Source organism: Phyllobates terribilis, unplaced genomic scaffold (genome assembly GCF_046119375.1).
Source record: "Phyllobates terribilis strain yellow unplaced genomic scaffold, ASM4611937v1 Scaffold_7__3_contigs__length_470593459, whole genome shotgun sequence".
Lineage (NCBI taxonomy): Eukaryota > Metazoa > Chordata > Amphibia > Anura > Dendrobatidae > Phyllobates > Phyllobates terribilis.
In genome coordinates this window covers 290,901,651-290,926,991 of record NW_027362767.1, presented here as the reverse complement: position 1 = coordinate 290,926,991, position 25,341 = coordinate 290,901,651, and the positions used below count along the sequence as shown (strand labels likewise).

Below are 25,341 nucleotides of genomic sequence, written 5' to 3'. Positions count from 1 at the left end.
CTCCCCTCTTGATTCCAACCTATATATTTGCCCTTACTCAAAGTGCTATTACCAGCTCAGTAGCCACTGTCCATGCCCCTACTATGGCTAAAAGAGCAACAGACACAGCTAGGCATTTGAATTGTGTCCTGAATTTTCTCTAGCCCCATCTTGTCCGAGTACAAAACACTGACGATTTATTGTATGAGATGAACAAACTGGAAGAAGTTGTTGCTGTTAAATATCTGATCTAGCCACTGGAGTGCTGCAACTTAAAAGACTATGGGGCAAAACAGATAGAGGGGTCATTTACTGTATTGAAAGTCCACAATGCAAAAGATTAACTGTTATGATTGAGGAAGAGTATGACTGTGAAGAACACTGACTCAAACTGATGATTTCACTGTCAGAGGTAACAATGCTGCTGTGACTGAGACGAGTGATGTGCAATATGTTCCATGATGTCCTCCATTTGCTTCCCACTAGTACACTTGCTGGAGGCAAAGGAGTCCAGTTGTGACTTTGTGGCGTTTGATAGTGCCACTTCCCAGATGACTGGTGCCCGTGGTAGTGGTGTTGCTGTTTCAAGCTCCCACATTCTTATTGCCAGATGTTGTGGTATGTTTTTTTTTTTCACATTACCCAGTCTGTTGCCACTATTCTTTTCTTATACATTTTTTACTACAGTATAATTAATTTTTGTCACCGTTTTCAACCCCAATTATTACATACTTCCCAAAAGGACTGGCGTGCCACATAGGGGCAGGGCCGGCGTCAGCACCCGGCACACCCAGGCAAGTGCCGGGGCCCTGAACAAACAGGGGGGCCCACTCGCCTTCATGGGATGAGGGGAGGCAGTGCACGTTCTGCAGTCATTCATTTGCATTCGCATCTTTACAGACGCAAATGAAGATGCAAGAGCCGACACTTCCGGGATCTTCTCCCTACCTGACATGCAGGAGGTCATCTCATCACGCTGCAGACATCATGAAAGCGCCACAAAGGACCGGACAGCGTGGGTGCAGCAGCCGGGAGACGGTAAGCGCTCGTAAAGCTGAAGACATGGCCACACAGGGGATTAATATGGAAAGGGGCCCGGGCCCGTATGGGGATGCAGTATTACAGCTGGGTGAGTCTTTATGGAGATGCTGAAGTATAAAGGGCTCAATATGGAAATATAGGGCACTTTAATATGAAGATGGGGCAGTAAAGGGGTCTCTATATAGAAATGGGGCAGAATAAGTGTATTTTATATGGAGATGGGGCAGTATATGGTGCCCTTTATGGAGATTGGACAGTGTAAGGGATTCTGTATGGAAATGGACATTAAAAGGCACTATATGGAGTTGTGTATGGAGATGGAGCAGTATAGGGGGGATTTTATATGGAAATGGAGCACTATAGGGGTTCTGTATGGAGATGGGGCAGTATAGGGGGAGTCTGTATGGATATGGGCCAGTACAGGGTGCTCTGTATCAAGATGGGCAGGATAGTGCGCTCTATATGGAGATGGGGGAAGTATACGAGGACTCTTTTTGGAGATGAGGCAGTATAGGGGGCTTAGCATGGCAACTGATAGCATAGGGATGCTCTTTATAAAGATGGGTCAGTAATGGGGTTTGTGTGTGGAGATGAGGCAGTGTAGGGGGGCTCTGTACGATATGCGGCAGCATAGGGGGCTCAATATGGAGATGGTGCAGTGTTGGGGGTCACTTTGTGGAGATAAGACAGTATGGAGATCGTTCTGAAAGAGGGGGGCGGCTCTGTATGGAGTTAGGGTAGTATGTGAGGATTTGGTGTGGAGATTGGGAGGTAAAGGGGCGACTCCGTGTGCAGATGAATCAATATGGGGAGTCTGTGACTGGAGATTGGGCAGTATGGGGATCAGAATGGAGAAGGAGCAGCATTGGAAGGACAGTGTATAGAACAGGCTCAGTAATGAGTTAGGGAACAGTGTGAAGTGTGGGCTCAATATGGAGTGAAAGCATAGTGGGGGGGTCAGCATTGGGGCAAAACAATGTGGAGGTCATAGTCCATAAAGAAGGAAGGTGTTTTGGGTATATCTCATAATGGAAGAAAATGTGGCAGTTGTAGTTCACCAGGGTATACAGCATGGTGGTAGTCATAGTATAAAAAACAAAACAAAAAAAAAAACAGTAAGATGGGAATAGGTTATAGGAGGTGACAGTGTGGACACTATGTAACATTTTACATTTTTGTAATTTTTGTGCAAAGAACACAGTGAGGGACAATTATTTACTCCGGGGCACAGTGTAGGGCTTATTTAGGGCACAGCATGGGTGGTCATATTTATTCTATACTGTACTATACCTATATCTCTCTGCGGTATCTGTGCATCATGAATCATGGTATGTGTTAAAGGGGCCCACTAAGACTCTTTCGCCCAGGGCCCACAAAAACCTGGAGCCGGCCCTGCATAGGGGTATCAAATTTGATTACTAAAAGAGGTGTGCAGAGAAACAGTCACAGTTAAATGTTTGGATGTATTTTTTTTTACATGTTTGTGCTATTTTTTTTTTTTTTTTTTTTTTTTAATGCCCATTGCTTCATGAAAATGACTGCACAAGAAATGCTTAGTAGATGTCTAATAAACCAAATTTAGTAACAGCCTGCAGTATTGGTGTGACATGTACAGATGTCGAATTTGAGTACTAGAGTAGGTGTGCAAAAAATATAAATAAAAGTAGCTTGAGACATGCACGCGTTGTGAGATACACAGTTGCAGTTAAATATCTGCATTTTGGTTAATTTTTTTTTTTTTATTTTTTTTTTTTTTTTTTAACACCACAATTATTCCCTCCTTCTCAAAAAATGATTGAACAAGAAATGCAAAAACTGAGTATGGTCACTGTGACAAGCACTTTTGTTCAATATTCTGTTGGCTTGCTGCTTTCTTGTGCATGGAGAATGTAAAATAATGTGTAATTGAAATGCAGCAGGATAACTGCAAGCCACACAATAACACTGAGATCAATAACCCTGGCACTGCTGCTGGCACCTCTACTATCTATTTCTCCCCTTATCAGTTGGCTCTCTGTATTATTCGCAGACTACTACACTCTTTTACACTATTAGCAAACTACTAACATTTTATTTCAGTTGTATAACTCACACTGTCTGTAATATTTGTTCAACGTTTTATGGCTTTATCTCCCTCTCTCTTTTCCTGAGCTGTGAGCTCTGACGTTTACACACTAGACAGATTCACCCTAAAATGGCTGGTGCAGTCCCTCCCTCGGCTTTTATACCGGCTATAGTAGTCCCTCCTTATAGACTGTTATACCATGAGATAGCTGCAAGGCATTTTGGGAAGCCCATGCGGAAATGCCAGAGGAGTTGATGTGAGCCTTCTTTGGCTGATGCAATCGTCTTTTTTGTGTACAATGGCAGTAAGCATTTTTTCGTTGATTCTCAGAGATCGAATCACAAATGGCTTCTATTCGAAAGGTCCAGCTAATTTCATAAAATTAAACAAGAATTCAATTCACATAGAGTCGATTCACTCTGCTCTAACAAATATATAAACCATCCATACAAAAAGGTCAACACATTAACTTATATCTGCAATAGGTAATATCAATAAAACGATCATTCAAAAAGTTATGTGAACTAGGCAGCGTCAACATTATACAATCAATAGCAGCTACAATAACCATATGTAAAAAGGCCTATTATATAGTGATAGGTATGGCCATTACTATAATATATTTGCTATTATACAAGACAATTCGATAAATGTACAATGTTCAATTACCTTTACCAATAATAAAACAGCAGCAGGGGGGAATTTAGTATTATGCTTACTTATATAGCACCATCATATTCCACAGCGTTTTACAGATATTGTCATCACTTTCCCCATTGGGACTCAAAGTCTAAATTCCCTATCAGTAGGTCTTTGGAGTGTAGGAGAGAAAAAAAAAAGGATCCGGAGGAAACCCAGACAAGCACAAGGAGAACATACAAACTCCTTGCAGATTTTGTCTTTGTTGGAATAAGAACCCAGGACATCAGTGCTGAAAGGCTGCAGTGCTAATCGCTAAGCGACTGTGCTGACCAAAGCCAACCCTGTCCAGGAGTCCGTACTGAGCACCCAGGGGCGCAACGATCGCAGTCACAGAGGTCTAGACCGGGCCTGTGCGGGTGTGGGCCCGCTACCGCCAGCACAAACTTCAAGTCAATGTTCGTCCTCTGACGCATATTCAATTGAAGTGTATTGTGGCGCATAGATCTGTCGGGTCTGTGCGCGGCAATATACGCTGCCGGCCAATCAGAGGCCAGCAGCTGACGTCGGCGTGCACGAGATTGGGGGCGCATGGCAGTGACATCATGCTCCGGTCACTTGCACGCTGAAGTCAGCTGCTGGCTTCAGAAGAGGACGTCGCACTGAGGGAAGGGGAGTGTAATGGTTTATTTTTTTCTTTGCATTAAAGAACAGCGGCAGAAAGGGGAACGTATACAAGTACTGGAGATATATATACCAGGATGGGGACCAGGATAAGGGAGATATATACCAGGATGGGGCCCAGGATAGAGGATATATATACCAGGATGGGTGATATACATATCAGGATGGGGCCCAGGATAGGGCCCAGGATAAGGGATATATATACCAGGATGGGGCATATATATACCAGGATGGGGCCCAGGATAAGGGATATACATACCAGGATAAGGGATATACATACCAGGATGGGGCCCAGGATAAGGGATATACAGTACAGACCAAAAGTTTGGACACACCTTCTCATTTAAAGAAATTTCTGTATTTTCATGACTTTGAAAATTGTACATTCACACTGAAGGCATCAAAACTATGAATTAACACATGTGGAATTATATACTTAACAAAAAAGTGTGAAACAACTGAAAATATGTCTTATATTCTAGGTTCTTCAAAGTAGCCACCTTTTGCTTTGATGACTGCTTTGCACACTCTTGGTATTCTCTTGATGAGATTCAAGAGGTAGTCACCGGAAATGGTCTTCCAACAATCTTGAAGGAGTTCCCAGAGATGCTTAGCACTTTTGATGCCTTCAGTGTGAATGTACAATTTCAAAGTCATGAAAATACAGAAAAATCTTTAAATGAGAAGGTGTGTCCAAACTTTTGGTCTGTACTGTATATCTATATAAATTATTATTATTATTTTTTTTTTTATTTCATTCTTTCTATCTTTTCTATCTTTATCAGAATTAGGGCAAGCCCGGTCCAAATCTTGCACCGGGGCCATCGGTCTCTAGCTAAGCCACTGTGAGAACCAGGCAGTGCCCATCCCCCTGCTGTTCCACGATTGTGATGTGCTGACGCGCTGCCATGTCTGCCGCCTGAATGCACCGATCGTTACTATGTTGATACTCTCGTGAAGCCAGCTTATTTCTACCATTCTTTGGAGACCATTATTGGGACCATACACTGCAATACTTCAGTATTGCAAATATATTGAAAAAGCAATCAAAAAGTTGATAAAATTTACTGCTGGAACCCCCCAAAAAAGTCATCTTAAAGTTCCTTTGACAGAAAATTAAAAAAAGTTATATATCTTGGAAAAGTTCATAATTTTTTTTAAGCCACTGAAATAGCATATAAACAGTGCATGTTTAGTATCACCATAATCGTACTGACCTGGAGTCATATTGCCAGGTCATTTTTACTGCACAATTGTCACCATAAAAATGAAACTCAATTTGAGAGAGTTTGAGTTATCATTTCTCCTCACTTTTTTCCCCATTTCTCAAAACATCATAAGGTAAATAGAAACCAGTCTATCAGAATAACTACTCCTTCACATTAAACAAACCCACACGCCTATTGATGAAAAAAAAATAAAAAAGTTATGTTTCTCTGCAGAAGGGGAAGAAAATGAAAACATAACAAAAATGGGTTATGTACTTACAAAAAAAGATTATACATCCATACTGATTTGGATTATGAAGGCAAGTACACCAGAATCATCTGGTCAAAAAGATTGATTTAAAAATCTGGGAACAGATCTGTTTTGATTATTTAGAAACAGCCTATACTGTGCCATAACTTATATGTAACAGCTTTAATTATATAATTACATAGTTTTATAGATTGAAAAAAGCACAGGTCTATAGCGTTTGACATTTCTCAATCAATTACCACATTAACTGCTTAAAGGACTAGTCCAAGTTCGGCACAAAAATCTGCAGTCACTCCAGCCCCAGGAGTGGGCGGTCTTGTGACTGCACATATATGATATGCATACTTTGTCACATTCCGACTAGACATGCGCGGCCTCATTCAGTTCTCTTTCAGTGAGTGAGGCTGCACAAGTCTAGTCAGAATGTAGCCAGGAATATGCATATCGGTCACAGGACCGCCTGATCTCGCTGCCAACAAAGAGGAAACCTGACAGCGCATGCTGTTTGTGCCAAGCCTGGACAACCCCTTTAATCCTCAATGCTAATAGGTAATAAGAAAGCATATCTATTTTTTAACTGATATAGGACTTAAACTACATTCACACATCAGTATAAACTGTCTGAATTTTTATTTATCCATTAACTCTTAACAATGGATCAGTGAAAAATGGATGAAACAGTTAAATACAAAGTATTTCTTTAGTTTTTTTATCCATGTTTAACTGATCCCCATAGACATCATGTCCGATCCGCAAAAATGATGGGAATAAGACAAGCTCCGAAGAATCTCATGGATCGTACACACTGACCCATTTTTAAAACGGATGTGGGTATGGATCAGTGAAGCTCTATGGGTCAGTGTGCTGTGCGAGAAAAAAATATACAGCACACAGACATGTCATACAGATGTGTGAATGTGACCTTACATACATCTTGATTGGAACTTTTTTTTATTAAGCGCATGTCTACAAAGGTTTGTGTTTAGCCCCAGCTTTAGACCATTTTCCCATATGTAAACTCTTTTTCCGCTACATTTTCATCTGCAAGTGTTTACACCAAAATAAGTAATAGCAATCTCCTCTGATTAGTGTTTTTTCTGCAATTTTTTTCCTATGTTTTCTCCTTTTTGATGCATTTTTGATTTGTATCAATGGCGCATCTAGGTGGGGCGGGTGGGACATTGACCTCAGGCACAACTGGCAGAGGGGCACTGTCAGAACGTCTGATGCAGTGGTCGAGGGGTCTCTCAGGAGGCTGTATTTTGCATCCCCCCAGAGTGGGATTTGGCGGTTCCTTGAGCTGGCTGTCATGAGACTGTCAACTTATTAACAGGTTTTACACCAGAATATTGTCGAAAACAACCTAATGAATTGAGGCAAATTTTTTTTTTCATTTTTGGTGAGTTTTTTTCCCATGTTACTATATAATACATATAATTACTGAACCTTTGATAGGCTGACACTTTGCTCTGGTAACACCTTTCGTGTAAAAGCCCCATACACATTAAATAGCCAACAGCGACAGCGTTTTTCTCGTCTTCCCCATACATAGGAACGTTTGGTTTGGTTGAGTGTTCCGGTATGTCTATGATAGAGCCACTGCTAGACTGCTTTTAAAATCCAACAGGCCGAATCCTTCTCGGCTTCCATACACATTACACCAGAGGTGCACAACATGTATCCAGCAATGCTATTCTGTGTGACCTCCAAACATCTGGTCATAGATTTGCTTGCCGGTGTCTGTCTTGTCTGATTGGCAGCTTTCTGTGTACACTGTGCATAGGCAGAACGTTGCCAATCAGTGGTGGGGGCATGATTGGACTACATGGCAGCAGGATTACTAGTCCTCTAAGGATAATCTCTTACTGATAAAAAAAAAAAATTATTTTTATCAATACTACAGCATTAAGTGACATCGCTAGGATCAGGCTCTCTGCCCCTACATTACGCTGCCCTTAGATTTGGTGACAAAATCCTGATCCCAGATTCACTTTAAGGCTACATTCACACACATTATGTGAGACGTCCAATTTTCTTCCAGACAGCACTCCGACCTATAAAGTACAATGGATTTATTCACACATCCTTTAAAATCACAGATTAGAGCGTGAAGTCCTTGAGACTCACAAGAGGGTACATTCTGATCCAATTTGTAGATCAGACTTGGCCATTCAAGACTACTGGGATCAGTGAGACGCAAATGCAAATCGGAAGGTTTCTATTTTGCTTGCGTTTTGCATCCATGTTTCAATGATGTGTTGCATAGTGATAAACGTGATTAAATACGTGACCTTTTAAGGGTTTTTTATTGGCTTGGAAGAAGCACACATCTTCAGTAAAGAAAAAAGAGACAGAGGAAAAAACAAACAACTAGGATGACAGCTGAATAATGGGCCCCACGTAGTCCTCCACACAGAATAATGGGCCCCACATAGTCCTCCACACAGAATAATGGGCCCCACATAGTCCTCCACACAGAATAATGGGCCCCACATAGTCCTCCACACAGAATAATGGGCCCCACATAGTCCTCCACACAGAATAATGGGCCCCACATAGTCCTCCACATAGAATAATGGGCCCCACATAGTCCTCCACACAGAATAATGGGCCCCACATAGTCCTCCACATAGAATAATGGGCCCCACATAGTCCTCCACACAGAATAATGGGCCCCACATAGTCCTCCACACAGAATAATGGGCCCCATATAGTCCTCCACACAGAATAATGGGCCCCACATAGTCCTCCACACAGAATAATGGGCCCCACATAGTCCTCCACACAGAATAATGGGCCCCACATAGTCCTCCACACAGAATAATGGGCCCCACATAGTCCTCCACACAGAATAATGGGCCCCACATAGTCCTCCACATAGAATAATGGGCCCCACATAGTCCTCCACACAGAATAATGGGCCCCACATAGTCCTCCACATAGAATAATGGGCCCCACATAGTCCTCCACACAGAATAATGGGCCCCACATAGTCCTCCACACAGAATAATGGGCCCCACATAGTCCTCCACACAGAATAATGGGCCCCACATAGTCCTCCACACAGAATAATGGGCCCCACATAGTCCTCCACACAGAATAATGGGCCCCACATAGTCCTCCACACAGAATAATGGGCCCCACATAGTCCTCCACACAGAATAATGGGCCCCACATAGTCCTCCACACAGAATAATGGGCCCCACATAGTCCTCCACACAGAATAATGGGCCCCACATAGTCCTCCACACAGAATAATGGGCCCCACATAGTCCTCCACACAGAATAATGGGCCCCACATAGTCCTCCACACAGAATAATGGGCCCCACATAGTCCTCCACACAGAATAATGGGCCCCACATAGTCCTCCACACAGAATAATGGGCCCCACATAGTCCTCCACACAGAATAATGGGCCCCACATAGTCCTCCACACAGAATAATGGGCCCCACATAGTCCTCCACACAGAATAATGGGCCCCACATAGTCCTCCACACAGAATAATGGGCCCCACATAGTCCTCCACACAGAATAATGGGCCCCACATAGTCCTCCACACAGAATAATGGGCCCCACATAGTCCTCCACACAGAATAATGGGCCCCACATAGTCCTCCACACAGAATAATGGGCCCCACATAGTCCTCCACACAGAATAATGGGCCCCACATAGTCCTCCACACAGAATAATGGGCCCCACATAGTCCTCCACACAGAATAATGGCCCCACATAGTCCTCCACACAGAATAATGGCCCCACATAGGGGTGGTGGTTCTGGTGTCGCCGGCCAAATATAATCACCCTGCGGGTCAGAGTTTGACAAGTATAATCTGGACTAAAAGGTATTTGAACATTTTCTAAACCAGACATCCCTTTGATGTATAAATGTCTTAATTACAATGATAATCCTTAATACATGAAAACATATGTCTGGACCCTTTGAAATGGTATCAAAAGTGGAATATGAAAATGTATCTTACCTTCTGGTCGATATTGTGCTACAATTGTAACTGTTTGTCCTGCCCGTTTTAATGCAGCAGCAGCTTGCTCGTGTGTTGCACTGCGTAGATTTACTCCATTTACCTGTAACAGGGAAACCTACCTATATTAAAAAGGTACAGTAAAAGCTAAATAAATTCAACTTTAAAGATTTAGATAAGTAGAAAGCCACTAGGCATCCTATTCAACCACTGGTGGAGCTATAAAGGGGAAAATGTACCATGTTTGTACACTTAGTTTTTCTTTATATAAAATATAGTTGCTAACATCTTTTTGTAGCATCTAATGCATGTTGGTGAGATTAATCTTAAAAGTTTAACAGTAAACTCACAGAGAGGATGCGGTCCCCACGGCGGAGTTCTCCACTAAGGTCAGCTGGTCCTCCAGCAAGAATAAATGATACGAATATTCCTTCTCCATCTTCTCCACCGACAATATTAAAACCCAGTCCTGTAGATCCTTTATGTAGAATGATCTTGCGTGGTTCCCTGGAGACATGACGAAAAGACATGTCTAGCACTCAGAGCTAAGTGAAGGAAGTACAAGGCAGCGATGGTAAGAAATGGCAGGATAATTTAGATGAGAACAAAAGGCTATGTAAAAGGTAAAAAAGCTGGAGAGAGAAACATCTGGCTGGACCTTCAGAAGAAGTATCAAACTAAAACGTGGAATACAATAGGGAAGATAAGAGATGACAAAAACAGAAGGATGTTGTAGTCTGTCCTGTATGAATGGCTCAATGAGATGGAAGCTGAATATTGAAGGTGCTGTAAAGCCGGTCTGACGAGTGCTATCAAAGGAAATCACTGTCTAATGAAACCTCCTGACAAGTTTCAGGGCAGGAACACCTATGGATTGCAACATAACTCATCATCACATCTGCTTAAACACTGATCTGTTCCCCCCAAAACATAATAGTTCTCATGGTCACATATAGTCTTCATACTTTCTTTTTAGAATAAATCAGATTTTGTCGACTTGTCCTTCCTACCTCTCTTTGTTTGTCCTGTTTACCAGTTGTCGCTTGGAGGGCGCCGCAGAGCTTGGTGGTCTTCGATAAGACATGGATGAAGAGACGTTCACAGTGAACATGAGGGCGGCTCCCAGACTACAATACCACCTGAAAACAGCGCTGCTTCTATTCTTCTCCTTGTAACTATTGATTTGTCATTGACCCTATAGCTCCGAGGTTTCTGTGCTGAAGCCGCCAGTTTTCTACGCACGCCCTGTCGTCTTCTCCTACAGATCGGTCATGTTGCAGGCAGCAGCTTTGCTCTCTTTCTAGCTATGGTGTTTGAACACTTAGTTGTTCTCTCCCTTTCTCACTGACACATTCTTTCTCACAATACAAGTAGGGTGTTGCTAACACCTCTTTTCTGTTTCGTTGATTTAACCTTTTCCTGGGTATTTGTAACTATGCAGAAAACAGAGGAGACTTGCTTAAGTTTGTGTATCTATGTATTTGACTGTGACAAAGTAAAAACTTTAAGTCTGGGAAATGCAAACCAAGGAATGTTTCCTGGGAGTGTTTGTCAGTGAGGGACAGATCTCTATCCTGGGTTCCACATTACAAGCTTTTAGTTACAGGGTTCAGTAGGATAGTTCACATTCCCATCATTCCAAGTGAGCTGACTGTCATCTGGTCACGGCTAGCACTGAGAATGATGATGTCATCAGACCACATGTCTACCAGGTTCTTCCAAACAAGCCACTGTTTTACAATAGGGCGGAATGACAGTTGACTAATTTGTGTCGCCTGTTATTCTGCACCACCCAAACTTTTTTTCCTCCTCAATGTGATCTCTTTTCTTACACACCTTTTTTCTCTTCATAATCATTTTCCTACTTAGGATGATTCCACACACACACAGCATTTGTGTTTTTTACAAAAATATTAATTGTTTGTGGCATTTTTGGAGTTTTTTTGCAGCAAAAAAAATGTTTTGGCTAGATAGTGTTTAAATCAATAGGTAAAAATTTTAAAAAAATAAAAAATCATGGTGTTCTTTTAAAACAAAAAAAAATGTTGCAAAGAAACTATGAGTAAAGGAAGCTTTAGGGTATGTGCAAACAGCGGGTTTTTCAGGCGGATTCCGAAAAAAAAATGACATTGTGCACATTGCTCCGTCTTATGTCACTTCTTTTGAAACCCTGAAGCTCTTAAAAGAAGTGACATGCTCATTCCCCAGGGGGCTTTGGCTCAGGAGCCACCAGCTCTCTACACCTCCATAAACACAAATCTATACAACTGCCCGCGAGGGTCAGAAATCTAATAGTGACTGCAACAATAGTGTTTATTGTGTTCAAGATGAATTAGGATATGAGCATCCGCCTATTACCTAATGATCCTAATGTGAACAGAAAAAGTTAAGCTTTGAACAAAAACTGTTAAAGGGGAACCCTGTCTGTAAATAAGTAGTAACTGTGAATATAGCCCCTTTTTGTTAAACTTTGGCCCCGTCTTAATCTGCCAGCTTTAGGCACTGAGGATACGAACACCACCGAGACATATGCAAAGCCAGTTTTTAGTCTGTGCACTTTAAAGGCCTTATTCTGATTTCACTTTGTAAGGGCTTGTTCACACCACCTTATTTTCAGTCCAAGAGCCATTTGTGGAAAAAACGGACAGCACTCTGACCAATGTTATTCTGTGGGGCAGTGCAGATGAGCGCTAGTTTCTTCTGTAAATCAGATGAGATTGTCCATTCAAGACTATGGGGGTGTAAAAACTAAAAAAACTTGGATGCCGTATGGAGCCACAGTATGGCATCTGATTTTTACGGATACATTGCAGTTCTGTAACATAGGGAACTGTTCACGGTCCTGTAAATGATTAATAGCTGCTGTAAAAAAACAGATTCTATATGGATGACAAGTGAGAAAAAAAAAAAATTGTCCGATCTTCTGGATGAAAATCTGAACGATTTTTTATACGCTAGTGTGAACATTCGGAGAATGGTTCCAAATATCCTAGAGATATTTTCCATTACTTCATATCGAGGACTTTCTGTATCTTCGGTGGTCTCATCCGCTGAGGTCTGGTACCACCTCTCTGGAAAGTCAGCTATAGGTTGTACTGATAATGACAGATTTCATGTATGTGCGGTCAATTAATGATGAATAACTGTTTTATTTCTTATGAATGTTTTGTTTGTTTTTTGTTTTTTTAAATAGCAAGGCAGAAATCTAAACAGTCATTCAAGAATGAACAAGTCAGATACAATAATTGACCAGAAGCTACATTGTCTGAAACTGAAGGTTCTTAATTGCTTTTAATAAAATTGCATACAGCAGTGTGTGCAATGTAAGATGTTTGCACATGAGAGTTACATGATGATTGGCATAATGTATTCAGTAAATCTGTAGCAGGTTCTTAGTACATACTACTTAGAAGGCAGCCGTGCTCGGCAGAACACATGATGCCAGGCCTCAGGTATCAGTTAATAATGGTAATAATGGCCATATATAATATGTGGGTACTTTGATGAGTTAGAAGATCCTCAGTCCCAGAAAAGTCTTCAATGGACAACGTTTTATTTTTAGATTTGGAAGGTTCTGCACTTGAACAAACTAATTACTATCCTGTCTATGTGTGAGTAAGTCAGATATTAAATTCCCAGCATTCATCTCTGAAACTAGAGGTTTGCAAAACAGGTTTAACTGGAATTGGTCATAATATAAGTTTAAGTCTCCCAACGAAACCTTCCTTTCAGTCTTCCTTTAGGTCAATGATCCAGTCTAATTACATAATACAGTTATTAAAAAAAAAAGGTTACGATGTAACTGGAGTTCAGGAGGTAGGTGCAGAAACAGGACATATAGGAGGATCGGCATAAAGTGTCTTTGGTTATTAATTCACTGCCAGACTCCATCAAACATGCAACACAGTCACTTACATGTGTATAGATCTATGGCATAAGTACTATAAATTCCAAAAAGGCAGGATACTGCTGGAAGTGACAGCCATGCCATTATGACAGCTATGCTTGTTCAACATCTTATCTGTAAGAATGACATACATTGAGTAGGCATGCGTCACACATGACATGTATGGGACTGCAGAGTGTCACATTTCACCCCTTTCTATCAGGTACAACAGGTTGTGTTCTATGCTGGAATGTATTGCACACACTTTATGATAACCAAAGCTTAGTTATTTTACACCGTGCAGACGACTAGAAAGCGGTCATTAAAGGGAATGTGTCTCCAGGTTTTTGCCACGTAATCTGAGAGCAGCATAATGTAGAGTCAGAGACCCTGATTCCAGCGATGTGTCACTTACTGGGATGCTTGATGTAGTTTTGATAAAATTCCTATTTTATCAGCAGGGGATTATCACTACAAAACTAATAAACCTGCTGCCATGTAGTCTTCCATATTCATGAGCTCTGTATAACCCCACCCCCACCAATCATTGGCTGATTTCTGCCTATGCACAGTGTACACAGAAAGCAGCCAATAAGTGGTGTGGGCGGGGTTATACACCATTCAACATTTAGAGAACTGCTAGATCTGCAGCAGAGAAAACAGGGACTCTATCAAAACTGCGACAGCAGTCCAATAAGTGACATCGCTGGAATCGGTTTCTGCTAAAGTACAAAAAGGGACAGACCACCTCTTACAAAAATTCCTGGATGTCTCAGGTGTGTGTGTATGTAATATTATATATATATATATATATATATATATATATATATATATATATATATATATATATATATATATATATATATATATATATATATATATATATATATATATATATATATATATATATATATATATACACACACACACAAATCAAATACACACACCATGCATCCATACTATAGGTTTAGCCTTTTTGACAGTCACAGTACTTATCCCTATTTCAGTTTCCCTCTTTATGGCCTACAATATGGCAGCTTATTGCTATGTGATCAAACTGCAGCAAGGTCACAGCAGATGTCATTACCTGGGAAAAAATCTTTCTAATTGCTGATCTGTAAATCATTCATTGCTCAAACTGTACTGCCTGGCCAGATCGGATCCTAGTATATTGGATAGACCTTTTCTGTATTTATTCTGTACATATTACACTTAATTTATATATATGGTGTCTTTGACTGGATTCCTTTGTTTATATGGGGTTTTCACTACTTTTCATTATTGACCTTATCCTTAGGATAGGTCATCAATATAAGTGGTGCTGGGCGTTGGACCCCCCACTGATCTTATATTGATGACCTATCCTAAGGATAAGGTTATTAATGTAAAAGTAGTGAACAACCTTAATAATTTATTGCTGCCTTTTCACTATTTCCCAACCTTGCTCTTGGCCCTTGTTTGCCCATTTACCTAAAGCTTCAAAGGTTGGGCAAGATAGGAATCTAAGTAGTGCAATTAGGCTGATCGTGGAAGGGTTAAACTGTCCAGACACATTATATTAGATGACTAATGTATATAACTAATCTGACTGTCCCCAAGCTCTGCTGGAGGGAAAACCAGCACTTGGCTCGTTAAGAGTTAATTTTCCCAATCCAGTAATACAAGTGCAATATCACAGGATATGTGGCAGCTGCATGTACCTACGTAAACTTTCCCCACAGATATATGTGATGATTTTGGAAGAATGCTAGTACTAGCAGGCAGTGTTGGATTGGGGACCCAAGGGCCCACCAGTAACCAACTCCAGGGCCCCGCTTTTCAGCTACATGCAAATTTGACATTATCCTCAATCACAAATGTATATAACAATGAACTGGGTAGATTGTTACATGAATAAGATGCCGCCTTTATCTGTGCATAGTGATTCATATATATACTGCCAAGTACAGCTCACATAAGAGGGTGGTGGCCCACTGGATGATTCTCCTGCTCTCCGGTGGGCCAGTCCAAGCCTGCTAGCAGGTAATAGTTACTATGACAAAGATATCTACACATCTGTATCCATAAGGACAGATGATGCAGAATAGTGAGAGTGGGTGACCATCCCCATAGATTTTGCTGCCAGTGCCCATAAGAGATGGCTGTCACTCAGTCTGAGACCACCCCCCAAAATCTAAGACGTCATTGATGTTAAGGGATGGGACAAATAATGGACATGAATGTGAACAGTGTGCAATAGTTATCAGTAAATATGTAACGATATATGTACCAACAATGTATATGATTAATAATGTCCCCCTTAGGCATGTTTGCCATACTTACGCCAACCCTCTTGTCCCACTGACTGTGTTGTCTTTCTAAGCCCTTTCCTGGTTTTCTTAGTTTCCTCCTTCTGCAAACAGAACTTTGAGCAGGCTCCTTTTTTTTTTTTTAAAGTGAAAGTGTCCTTGTTATATGATAACTATTATAAAAAAATATATATATATTCCCAAGCTCTCCAAGATCGGGACGTGATCAGTAAGTATAGCTATTTTAAATCTCCATTTCACTGTCCTAGAGATCATAAATCACGCGCGTACAGACAAGGAACGCTGGATATCTGAGCACTACTGCCCCCTTGTGCCTCACAAAGTTCATTTAATGTATTTGACGTCCGTACTCCTAGCATTTTATGTTTCTCAGTATTTGAGCTTTTAATGCAAAATGAGGAATTAAATATCATGCTGCGATTTATTCTGAATTTCAGTCTTTCTATCCTAGCAGGATCCCTGCAGTAAGCCCTGACGAGGGTCTCACTATTCTAATATATATATATATATATATATATATATATATATATATATATATATATATATATATATATATATATATATATATATATATATATAATTCACAGGAGAACAGTCTAGGTCATGGCCAAAGCACAGATTTCTTTGGCTAGTTTTTTGGTCACATTTGCTTGGAAATATTTCAGATTGCTAAATACTGACACGTTAGCATTACAAAGTTATGATGGGCTTCTTACCTGTTAGTAGGAATTACTAATATCTCCTCTGTGGTCATAAAAAGAATAAATTCCATGCAGGATACAATGACAAACTTCCCCCATTAGGTTTCAAATAACTGGAAAAATGTCTATTGACGATCGGATCAGGTACATTTTAGGATGCAATTTGAAGGTTCCCGTCATCCTGATTCAAGCAGTGTGCATTGTGTTCGCTCTCTACCAAATAACACCGGTGAAACAGCATTGTGCCATTTGTGCTTCCCTTCACAGATCACTTGCCGTATGCTACATTCAGTGTTCGCCCTCTTCCTGCTTTTCACATGCAATCAATCAATCGAAATGATTACTCATCTGTACTGTGCATAAACAGTGAACAATAAACTCACCCGGCTATAAAGTCTGCAGACTCCATGTTCTACCGTTCCCTTCTGGGCTGTGTCAGCCTGAAGTGGGAGGTGGGAACTACTGAATTTTTTGCCTTCTGTCACTATTTGAACACTCCTGTCCTGACTTGTCAAACACAGTTTTGAGTTACTCTCTTTCGAAACTGTCTGAATTCTTTATGTGACACTCGACAATAGCTTTCACTAATGGAATTACAACTTTTTCTACTTCATTTATGAGGATAAATTGGAGAGTAATCACAATGCTATTTGGAGACGGTCTTGATCAGAATGTCTACGCTAGGATTCATTGTCTCACCTGGTGAAGTCTTCTTCTCCTAGCATATGTCGAGGAACAGGAGAGTATCTAGATGGGGTGACTTGAGGGGGCTGATAAGGAGATTTACTCTCCACGCTGCTCAGGTATCCTCCCAGAGTGGAGTTATGGCTTATGTGATTATCAACAGTGAAAGCTGGAAAATCAAAAAGACAGACAAATTCCATTGGTAAATTATAACCATATAAACAAGCAAAGACCTAGGATAGACAGACTACAATAGTATTGGAAGAACATGACAGAATGATGGTTGCCACAATTTGCATAATCACATGATAGAATTTAGTCAGCTGTGCTTAATGAAAGAAGAAATAAATATGCATGTAACTAACTGGTAAGCATATGGTTAATTTCTTGAGCAAGAAGAGTAATCTCATGGAGTAATCCAGAGTGGCCAGTCATTTTTCTTAAAGGAAACCTGTCACCAGGTTTGCTCCATATGAGATAAGGCCACCACCTTTCAGCCCTAATATACAGCATTCTAATATGCTGTATATAAGCCCCCAATCTGGACTGCAACAAAATAAAAACACCTTTTAATATATTCACGTACAGGGCTTTTTGGTCTGATGGGCGTCACTGGTCCTAGTCTGACGTCTCCCTTCTTGCTTCGTGTGGATAACACATCCCTACGACATCCACACCGTGTCACCGGCATCGTGCTCCTACACAGGTGTACGTCACTGCCTTGTTTAGGGCAGAGTACAACACTGCAGTGCGGAGGTGTCGGGGCTCTTTGACCCGTCTCTGCACATGCGCACCTGCAGCACTTTACTCTGCCCTCTTCACGGCAGAGAAGTAAGCCTGTGCAGGAGCGCAATGCTGGGGAGACTGTGTGGATGACGTAGGGATGTGTCACCACTCGAAGCAAGAAGGACGACGGCATCGCAAGAAGGGAGGTGCTGAACCAAGAAGAGCAACACCCCCTCAGACCGGACCACCCTGTATTTTTCACCCACTCCTGGTTTTGGCTTACAAATACAGATGTAAAATACTGAACGTGTGTCCGTGGCCTAACTCTGCCTCTTCTGGCTCCTGTAATGGCGAGCTGTCACTCAAGGAAGAAGAGGACAAGAGATAGATGCAAAACAGGCAGGTGGGAAGGTGCACTGAATGTTCTGGCCACGCCAAGTGTGCACTGAGCGCCTCATTAACATATTTAATCCTTAATGGTCAGATACATTTGTAAAGGTAAATTCTAATATAAGTTTAATAAAATGATCAATTTTTACAGATAATTTCAGTGTTTTTTTCTGGCCACATATTTTATAGGTGTGCTGTTTGTTTTTGTCTGATTAGTTTTTGCTTTTTCTTTTCTAAAAAAGTGTTTTGTTCAGTAACAACTTAAGGGGTGAGGTTTATCAGTGTAATGGGCATGGCTTGGCCAATAAGGGGCAGGACTTTGTTGTCCAGCGCTATCAGTTTAGGGATCACTTCTGTTCCTGCAGAAGGCGTTCGATAAGTAGAGCAATGCCCTGCAAAGCACGGATGGTATTTTTTTTCCCATCAAAACATGGAGTGTCAGCATAAAATCATGTCCTATTTAGATTCAATTAATTCCTTAACAAGTTGTTTTTAGAGTATCGGTTTTTAAATGTATACATGAATTTATTTCATTTTTATTTGTACTTTTAATTCCATTGGATTTCTAAAAATTTTTTACATAAGAATTCCATGAGTGGAGTTTGTATACACCTTCCACCGGTGGTGGTGGAATGTTTAATGGCATTGATAATTATACAGAGATTGGTGTTTTGAACTATTTCAGCAGAAAGTGAGGTAGTGGAGGTCACATCCTTGGAAGAAGCCGTAATGGCAAAACAGTCTGGCAGTTGATCTCACCATAATTTTATTTGCATACTGTAAAAAGTTTTTATCCTATGAGTATAATAGCTTTCTTGTTGTAAACTAATTTCCATGGAGCTTAACTGTCGGGGTAAAAGAGAATATATATATTTGTAACTTTTATACTTTTGTAACTTTTATACGCTTTTTTGCTAATGTACTAACCACCATTTTGTGTCTTATAACAATAAGCTTTCCTTGCTACGTAATACTCAAATCGAAACTTAAACTAAGACAGTTCCAGTGTTGCCAAGACTTATTTCAGAGAAACGAAACAAGATTATAAGCTGAGGGCTGCAATATCTGCCCAGAGACTGAGATAAGGAGATGTGGACCAATCAGGAGTGGCCAGACACTGGACTTTCATGGCTTACCCGCCCCGGACAACCCCTTTCCCCTCCCCATTATGTAGTGTATTTAGTTTTGTGTATGTAGGAATAAACACAGAACATTGCTGAGAACGTTGTCTGTAGTAGTCTTTTGAGCGTGCTCTGAGTTTGAACCAGCTTGTTGCCTGACTCATTCTTTGAATGGTTGACCCATGCTCATAGCCTTAATTTGGAGTGACTGGAGGACGAGTGGAATGTCATCACCACCCTCACAAATGGCGCTCAACGTGCGGCGTGGCTAGCGGTACGCCGCCCTCCCGGACCCATATCGCTGATTTCCCTGGTGGTGACCGCGGTGGCTGAATTTGAGGCCTGATCAACCTCCATCGAACACGGTAAGTTGAGATGTATTTTATATGTCTCACTTGCCTGTGTGTCAGCCGCAGCGGTTCCTGTTGGGTTGTCAGGTTGGATCTGGGTGGGTGATCGGTCGAGTGGTGAGACCTCAGGCGTCCCGCACCACGTCCTGAACCAGCAAGTGTTAAAACGAGTGACGTCGCATGCCTGCGCGTGCTCACCACCTCCTCCCCCGGTCACTGTACTTTTCTTAGATAGCTGCCTCCCGTAACTGATAGTCGAGGTTTCAAAGCATTCCTGAATTGTAGTGTAAGGGAGAAAGAATCTGACGAATTGAGGTGTACTCTTCGTCTTATACAGAGAAACCTCATAAGGAGGTGTTGTGCTGTCAGAATCTGTGACGAATTGAGGAGTGCTCTTCGTCTAACACAGAGACTGCTGTAAAGTCAAGGTTAGGAAACAGTGTATTGAGGTGTCTCTACACTGTCGGGTGGTGCTGTGGTAGGAAAGGAGATAGATTGAGGTGTCTCTCTATCTCATCAGTGTATTGAGGTATCTCTACACTGACGGGTGGTGACCTGTAGTCAGGGTGCCGTGGTGAGTCGCACTGTAAAGTCGCCATTCAAGGCTAGGAAAGGAGTTAGATTGAGGTGTCTCTATCTCATCAGTGTATTGAGGTGTGCTCTACACTGAGGAGTGGCGACCTGTGGACTGCACCAGTGATCTGAGTCGCGACAGATCATTGCATTCTATAAGAAAATGTTGCGTATATTCAAATTTGAAAGATCTCGTAAGTTGCGGAATGCTGCTGTGGGAGTTAAGCCAATTAGTGGAGTTACGGGAAGGCAAGAAGGCAAGAAGAATGTTAGGAATTTGTATAACATGATAAGCTTATCCAGTACAGGCAGGCTTTAGTTTTCAGTGTAGAAAGAATGTGTTACACAGAAATTGGGAAAGCTGGGTGAGGACTTCTGCACCAGGCTCAGGCACATCTTAGAGTAGATGGTGCAGGGGGGAACAGAGAATGCCGAGCCTTTGTTCGGATGCATGAAAGCTGCAGAATGTGATTTGTTATGTGACCCTAAATTGGCCGTAACCCCGTTGATGCCTGTCACTACACCTTTCCCTGCCCCCAAGAACAATCCCACCCCCACTCCCCCCTCCTTCCTCCAACGGCCATCTTACTACACCTTTCCCTGCCCCCAAGAACAATCCCACTTCCACTCTAACTCCTCCCTCCCACGGCCATCTTGCTACACCTCTTACTTGTTGTGGGAGGCCCGGAAAGCCCCAATCCGGCCTATATCCACTACTAGATCCGTCCGGTGCATATTACCAGCCACCAGCACAGGTGGAAAAGCCCGCAGTCCCAGAGCACCCATCTGAAACTAATGTGACACCCTCTGCTCCAGTCCACGATGCTGAGACGCTTTCCCTGTTTCCTATGGGAGTCACCCACAACCCTGGGGATATCCTCCTCAACTCCCCAGAATTTCAGGCCAGACTGCTCTCCCTCCGCCAACATACTGTTACTCAAGACGATACGAAGCCAGATGAGGGATGGGCTCAAGATACTCCAGCCCCCCCCCTCCTTTACCCCATACGTCTCCTATGGCATCCTTCACCCGTACTCCGGCCCTTGCTCCAAGCAACTGCTGAAAGAACCCCACCCTCCAGCCCCTCAGAAGTCTGGGACCCCTGCCGCTCCCGGAATCTAGTAGACCCATCAGGACGCCCTGTCACTCTGTCAATAGGCTATGGTGACATCCTTACACATCGGGTGGGGGCCATAGTCAACCCTGCAAACACCTGTATGAGCCATGTTGGAGGATTGGCTCGCAAAATTTCCCTTACTGCTGGTTCTACTCTGGCTGCAGAATGCCAGGCTCACTTAGCCGAAAACGGAGAGCTTTCAGAAGGCCATGGATTCCACAAAAGCAGGATCTCTTAGTACGTATGAATCCGGCCTAGAATACATGAAACAGTTAAAAGCCTGGGCTCAGGATCGCTTGTCAGATCAAGCTGGGTCTGTATAAGATGTTCAACAAGACCCTGATGAATCTGTGGAAAGATATGCTGCAAGACTCAGCATGCATTTTGAGGATCTCGGATACAGTCCTCACGTCAAGACGCAGGCCGCCCTGTTGGTTCAGGCCCTAGTAGATGGCCTACAAGACGCTCTCAGAGATGAAGTCCTGAGAGTACGGCCCGAGATTCGTTCTTCTTCTTTCAACGACGCGGTGGACATCGTTAAAGCTTTCCAAAAATCAATGCTAAAAATGGAAAAGGATACTAAGCCAAAGAAGAAAACCGCTCCTGCCATGGTATATCAAGCTCAAGAAAGCTACCCACCCCCTGGCAACCAACATGGAATCAAGTGGGTAATGGTTAAAGGCACAGGTGATGATACTCCTCCCACATATAGAAAACAAGACAGAAGAGATGACAAGGGACCATCTAGAAACAGAAGACAATCTCGTGATTCTGAAGGACGAATGTTGTGTTGGAAGTGTGGTAGCCTTGACCACATCCTCAGAGACTGTCCAACCCGCAGACAGTACCATGACCGGTCGTTCCGTGACGGTCCATACAACCATGGACCTTCCCGTGAACCATCTCATCCACGCCAATGACGGCCCGGTCAACCAGTGTCCACTTTCCCGGCTACGCACCCCACGGCCGCCTGTGGGACTGTCACTTTACAGGTGGACCATCAACCACTGGAGTTCCTGGTGGACACTGGGGCGGCCACATCTGTCATTTCCTCTGCACAGCTCCCTCCTTCTGTATCCCTATCACCGGATACCCTCACCTGTGTTGGGGTGGAAGGCCAACATACTTCCTCTCCACTCACAGTCCCTGTGTCTGCAGGACCGTTCACCGGAGTACTCACAAGATTCTTGGTCTCTGAAACTTGCCCTGTCAACCTGTTGGGAGCCGATCTCTTAGAGCGGATGAAGGCAACAATTACCTTCGGAAACCATGGTATGGAGCTTCTTTTGCGGGACCCTCATTCCGAACAAGGGACTGAAGACCGCTGTGTTCTTAAAGCCTTCCCTCTCATGATGATGACCATACAACCTCACTCTCTGTGGTCCAGTGGGCCAGAGGACGTCGGCCTCCTGCAGGTTCCCCCGGTCCGAGTACACCTCAAGCCTGGACACAGGTACCCACGGTTGCCACAATACCCCCTCAAGGCTGCACAAGAACAAAGCTTGGGTACCCAAATCGCTTCGCTCCTGGAATCAGGAGTCCTTGTCAGATGTGTATCTCCATGCAATACACCCCTCTTTCCTGTAAAAAAGAAAACCGTTCCGGGAGAGCCTCCAAGATACCGGTTGGTTCAGGATCTCAGAGCCGTCAATGCAGCTACCATTTTAGAAACTCCAGTGGTACCCAACCCAAACACCCTCTTGTCTCAGGTGCCTCCAACGGCCACCTTGTTTACGGTGTTAGATCTGGCCAACGCCTTCTTCAGTATACCCTTACATGAAGATTCGTGGTTTCTTTTTGCCTTCACCTTTCAAGGAGCACAGCTTACATGGACCAGGACTCCACAAGGAGCCCAGAACTCTCCTAACCAATTCACTCATTCTATGAAGTCTATTCTGGAGCCATGGGTTCAAGAGAACCCTCAGGTCACCCTTCTACAGTATGTGGATGATCTTTTACTCTGCGGCACTGAAGAAAATTTGCCAGAGATGTCAGCATCCCTATTCTGGTTTCTTCACTCAGCTAACTGTAAAGTCTCGAAAGGCGAAGTCCAATGGTGTCTGCCCAAGGTCATTTTCCTCGGACATTGTATATCACAAGGTGCTAGACATCTGACTGAAGAAAGAAAACAAGCCATCATGGATATCACCTTCCCAACCACCTATTCCGCTATGCAGACTTTCCTTGGCCTCATCACTTACTGCAGGCAATGGATCCCTGATGCCTCAAAGCTCATGCAACCTCTGTACGACTGTCTCAAGAATGAAGGCTCAGTTTGGCTTCATGCTGAAGATCCACGTGTTTCTCATCAACACAGACTATGTTTTGACCGCCTTAAACAGGCTGTTGTCTCTGCCCCGGCCTTGGGCTTACCAGACTATACTCAGCCATTTCACCTTTTTGTCTCGGAATCGGAAGGTCATGCCTCTGGAGTTCTAGCACAACGCTATGATCATAAGTATCGGCCTTTGGGCTACTACTCAGCCCGCCTGGACCCTGTCGCCCGAACTGCCCCCACGTGCCTTAAAGCGGTCCACGCTGCTCACATCCTCCTTGACAAGTCAGCTGATATCGTCCTTGGACATGATCTAGTTATACAGGCCGGCCATGATCTCTCAGCTGTTCTGCAACAAACATCTCCGAAACATCTAACCAACCAAAGACACCTGCGGCTGCAGTGTTCCCTATTGTTGCCCTCCAATATAACATTTACCAGATATCTGACTATCAATCCTGCCACTTTGCTTCCACCTTCTAGGGGGGAAGGTGAAGAGGGTGAAGGTCCATTGGTGGAACCTCATGATTGTATAAAAATTTTGCAGGAAGAGACTTCTGCTCCAGAGAATATGGTGGCACATCCGCTCGCAGACCCTCAAGGGAAGTTCCACACGGGATATGCTGTCACAACGGACCTAACAGTCCTCAAGGCTGAAGCTCTACCACCATACATGTCTGCACAAGAAGCTGAACTTGTGGCTCTCACAGAGGCCTGCCACCTGGCAGCAGGAACAAAGGCGAATATGTATATACCGATTCCAGGTATGGACATGGAATTTGCAATGATTCTGGACTCTTGTGGAAGTCTAGAGGATTCATCACAGCTGCAGGTACACCAGTGAAACATGTCTCATGAATTAAGGCCCTAATGAAGGCCCTGGAACTACCCATTCAGGTTGCTGTTATCAAGGTCAAGGCTCATGGAAGACTAGATTCCAGGGAAGCCAGGGGCAACCACCTGGCTGACCAAGCAGCCAAGACTGCAGCAGTGGAGAATGTGTCATCAAAGTGGCAGGAAAAGGAAGAAGGGATGGGGGAAACCCTGCAAACCGTAGCTGTGGCGCTCACTAGAGCAAAGAGCCAAAGAACAGCCGGCGGAAGACCATACAAGTCCAGCGGAGACACGAGTGGAATCCAGGGGGGTCAGGATGCCTGAAGAAAAATTGTGTGAGGAACAAAGGAAGACCCCCCACTGAAGAAGTCAAGCAATGGAAAGCGGCAGGAGCCGTGCTGGCAAGTCGCAAAGATTCAAAGGTCAACTCGACTCTTTACCAAGTGGATGGGAAGCCTTGCTTGCCTAGACGCATGTACTCAGCTGTGGCAGCATGGGCTCACGG

General features: G+C 43.1%; 1 protein-coding gene across 13 annotated transcripts in view; it reads right to left on the bottom strand.

Annotated features, from left to right (window-relative positions):
- Window positions 1-25,341, bottom strand: part of DLG3 (discs large MAGUK scaffold protein 3) — a 363,030-nt gene that overhangs the window by 68,707 nt on the left and 268,982 nt on the right. For 7 of the 13 annotated variants that reach the window (XM_073640945.1, XM_073640947.1, XM_073640948.1 and 4 more), the window contains 3 exons: window positions 17,466-17,619; window positions 10,221-10,377; window positions 9,871-9,973 (listed from right to left, as the gene is read on the bottom strand). In XM_073640945.1, the coding sequence (XP_073497046.1) occupies window positions 9,871-9,973; window positions 10,221-10,377; window positions 17,466-17,619 (414 nt within the window). Of the gene's footprint in view, window positions 1-9,870; window positions 9,974-10,220; window positions 10,416-10,880; window positions 11,185-13,785; window positions 13,803-16,078; window positions 16,139-16,781; window positions 17,077-17,149; window positions 17,287-17,465; window positions 17,620-25,341 lie in introns of those variants that run through there. The other 6 variants (XM_073640955.1, XM_073640954.1, XM_073640957.1 and 3 more) reach the window with 6 other exon arrangements.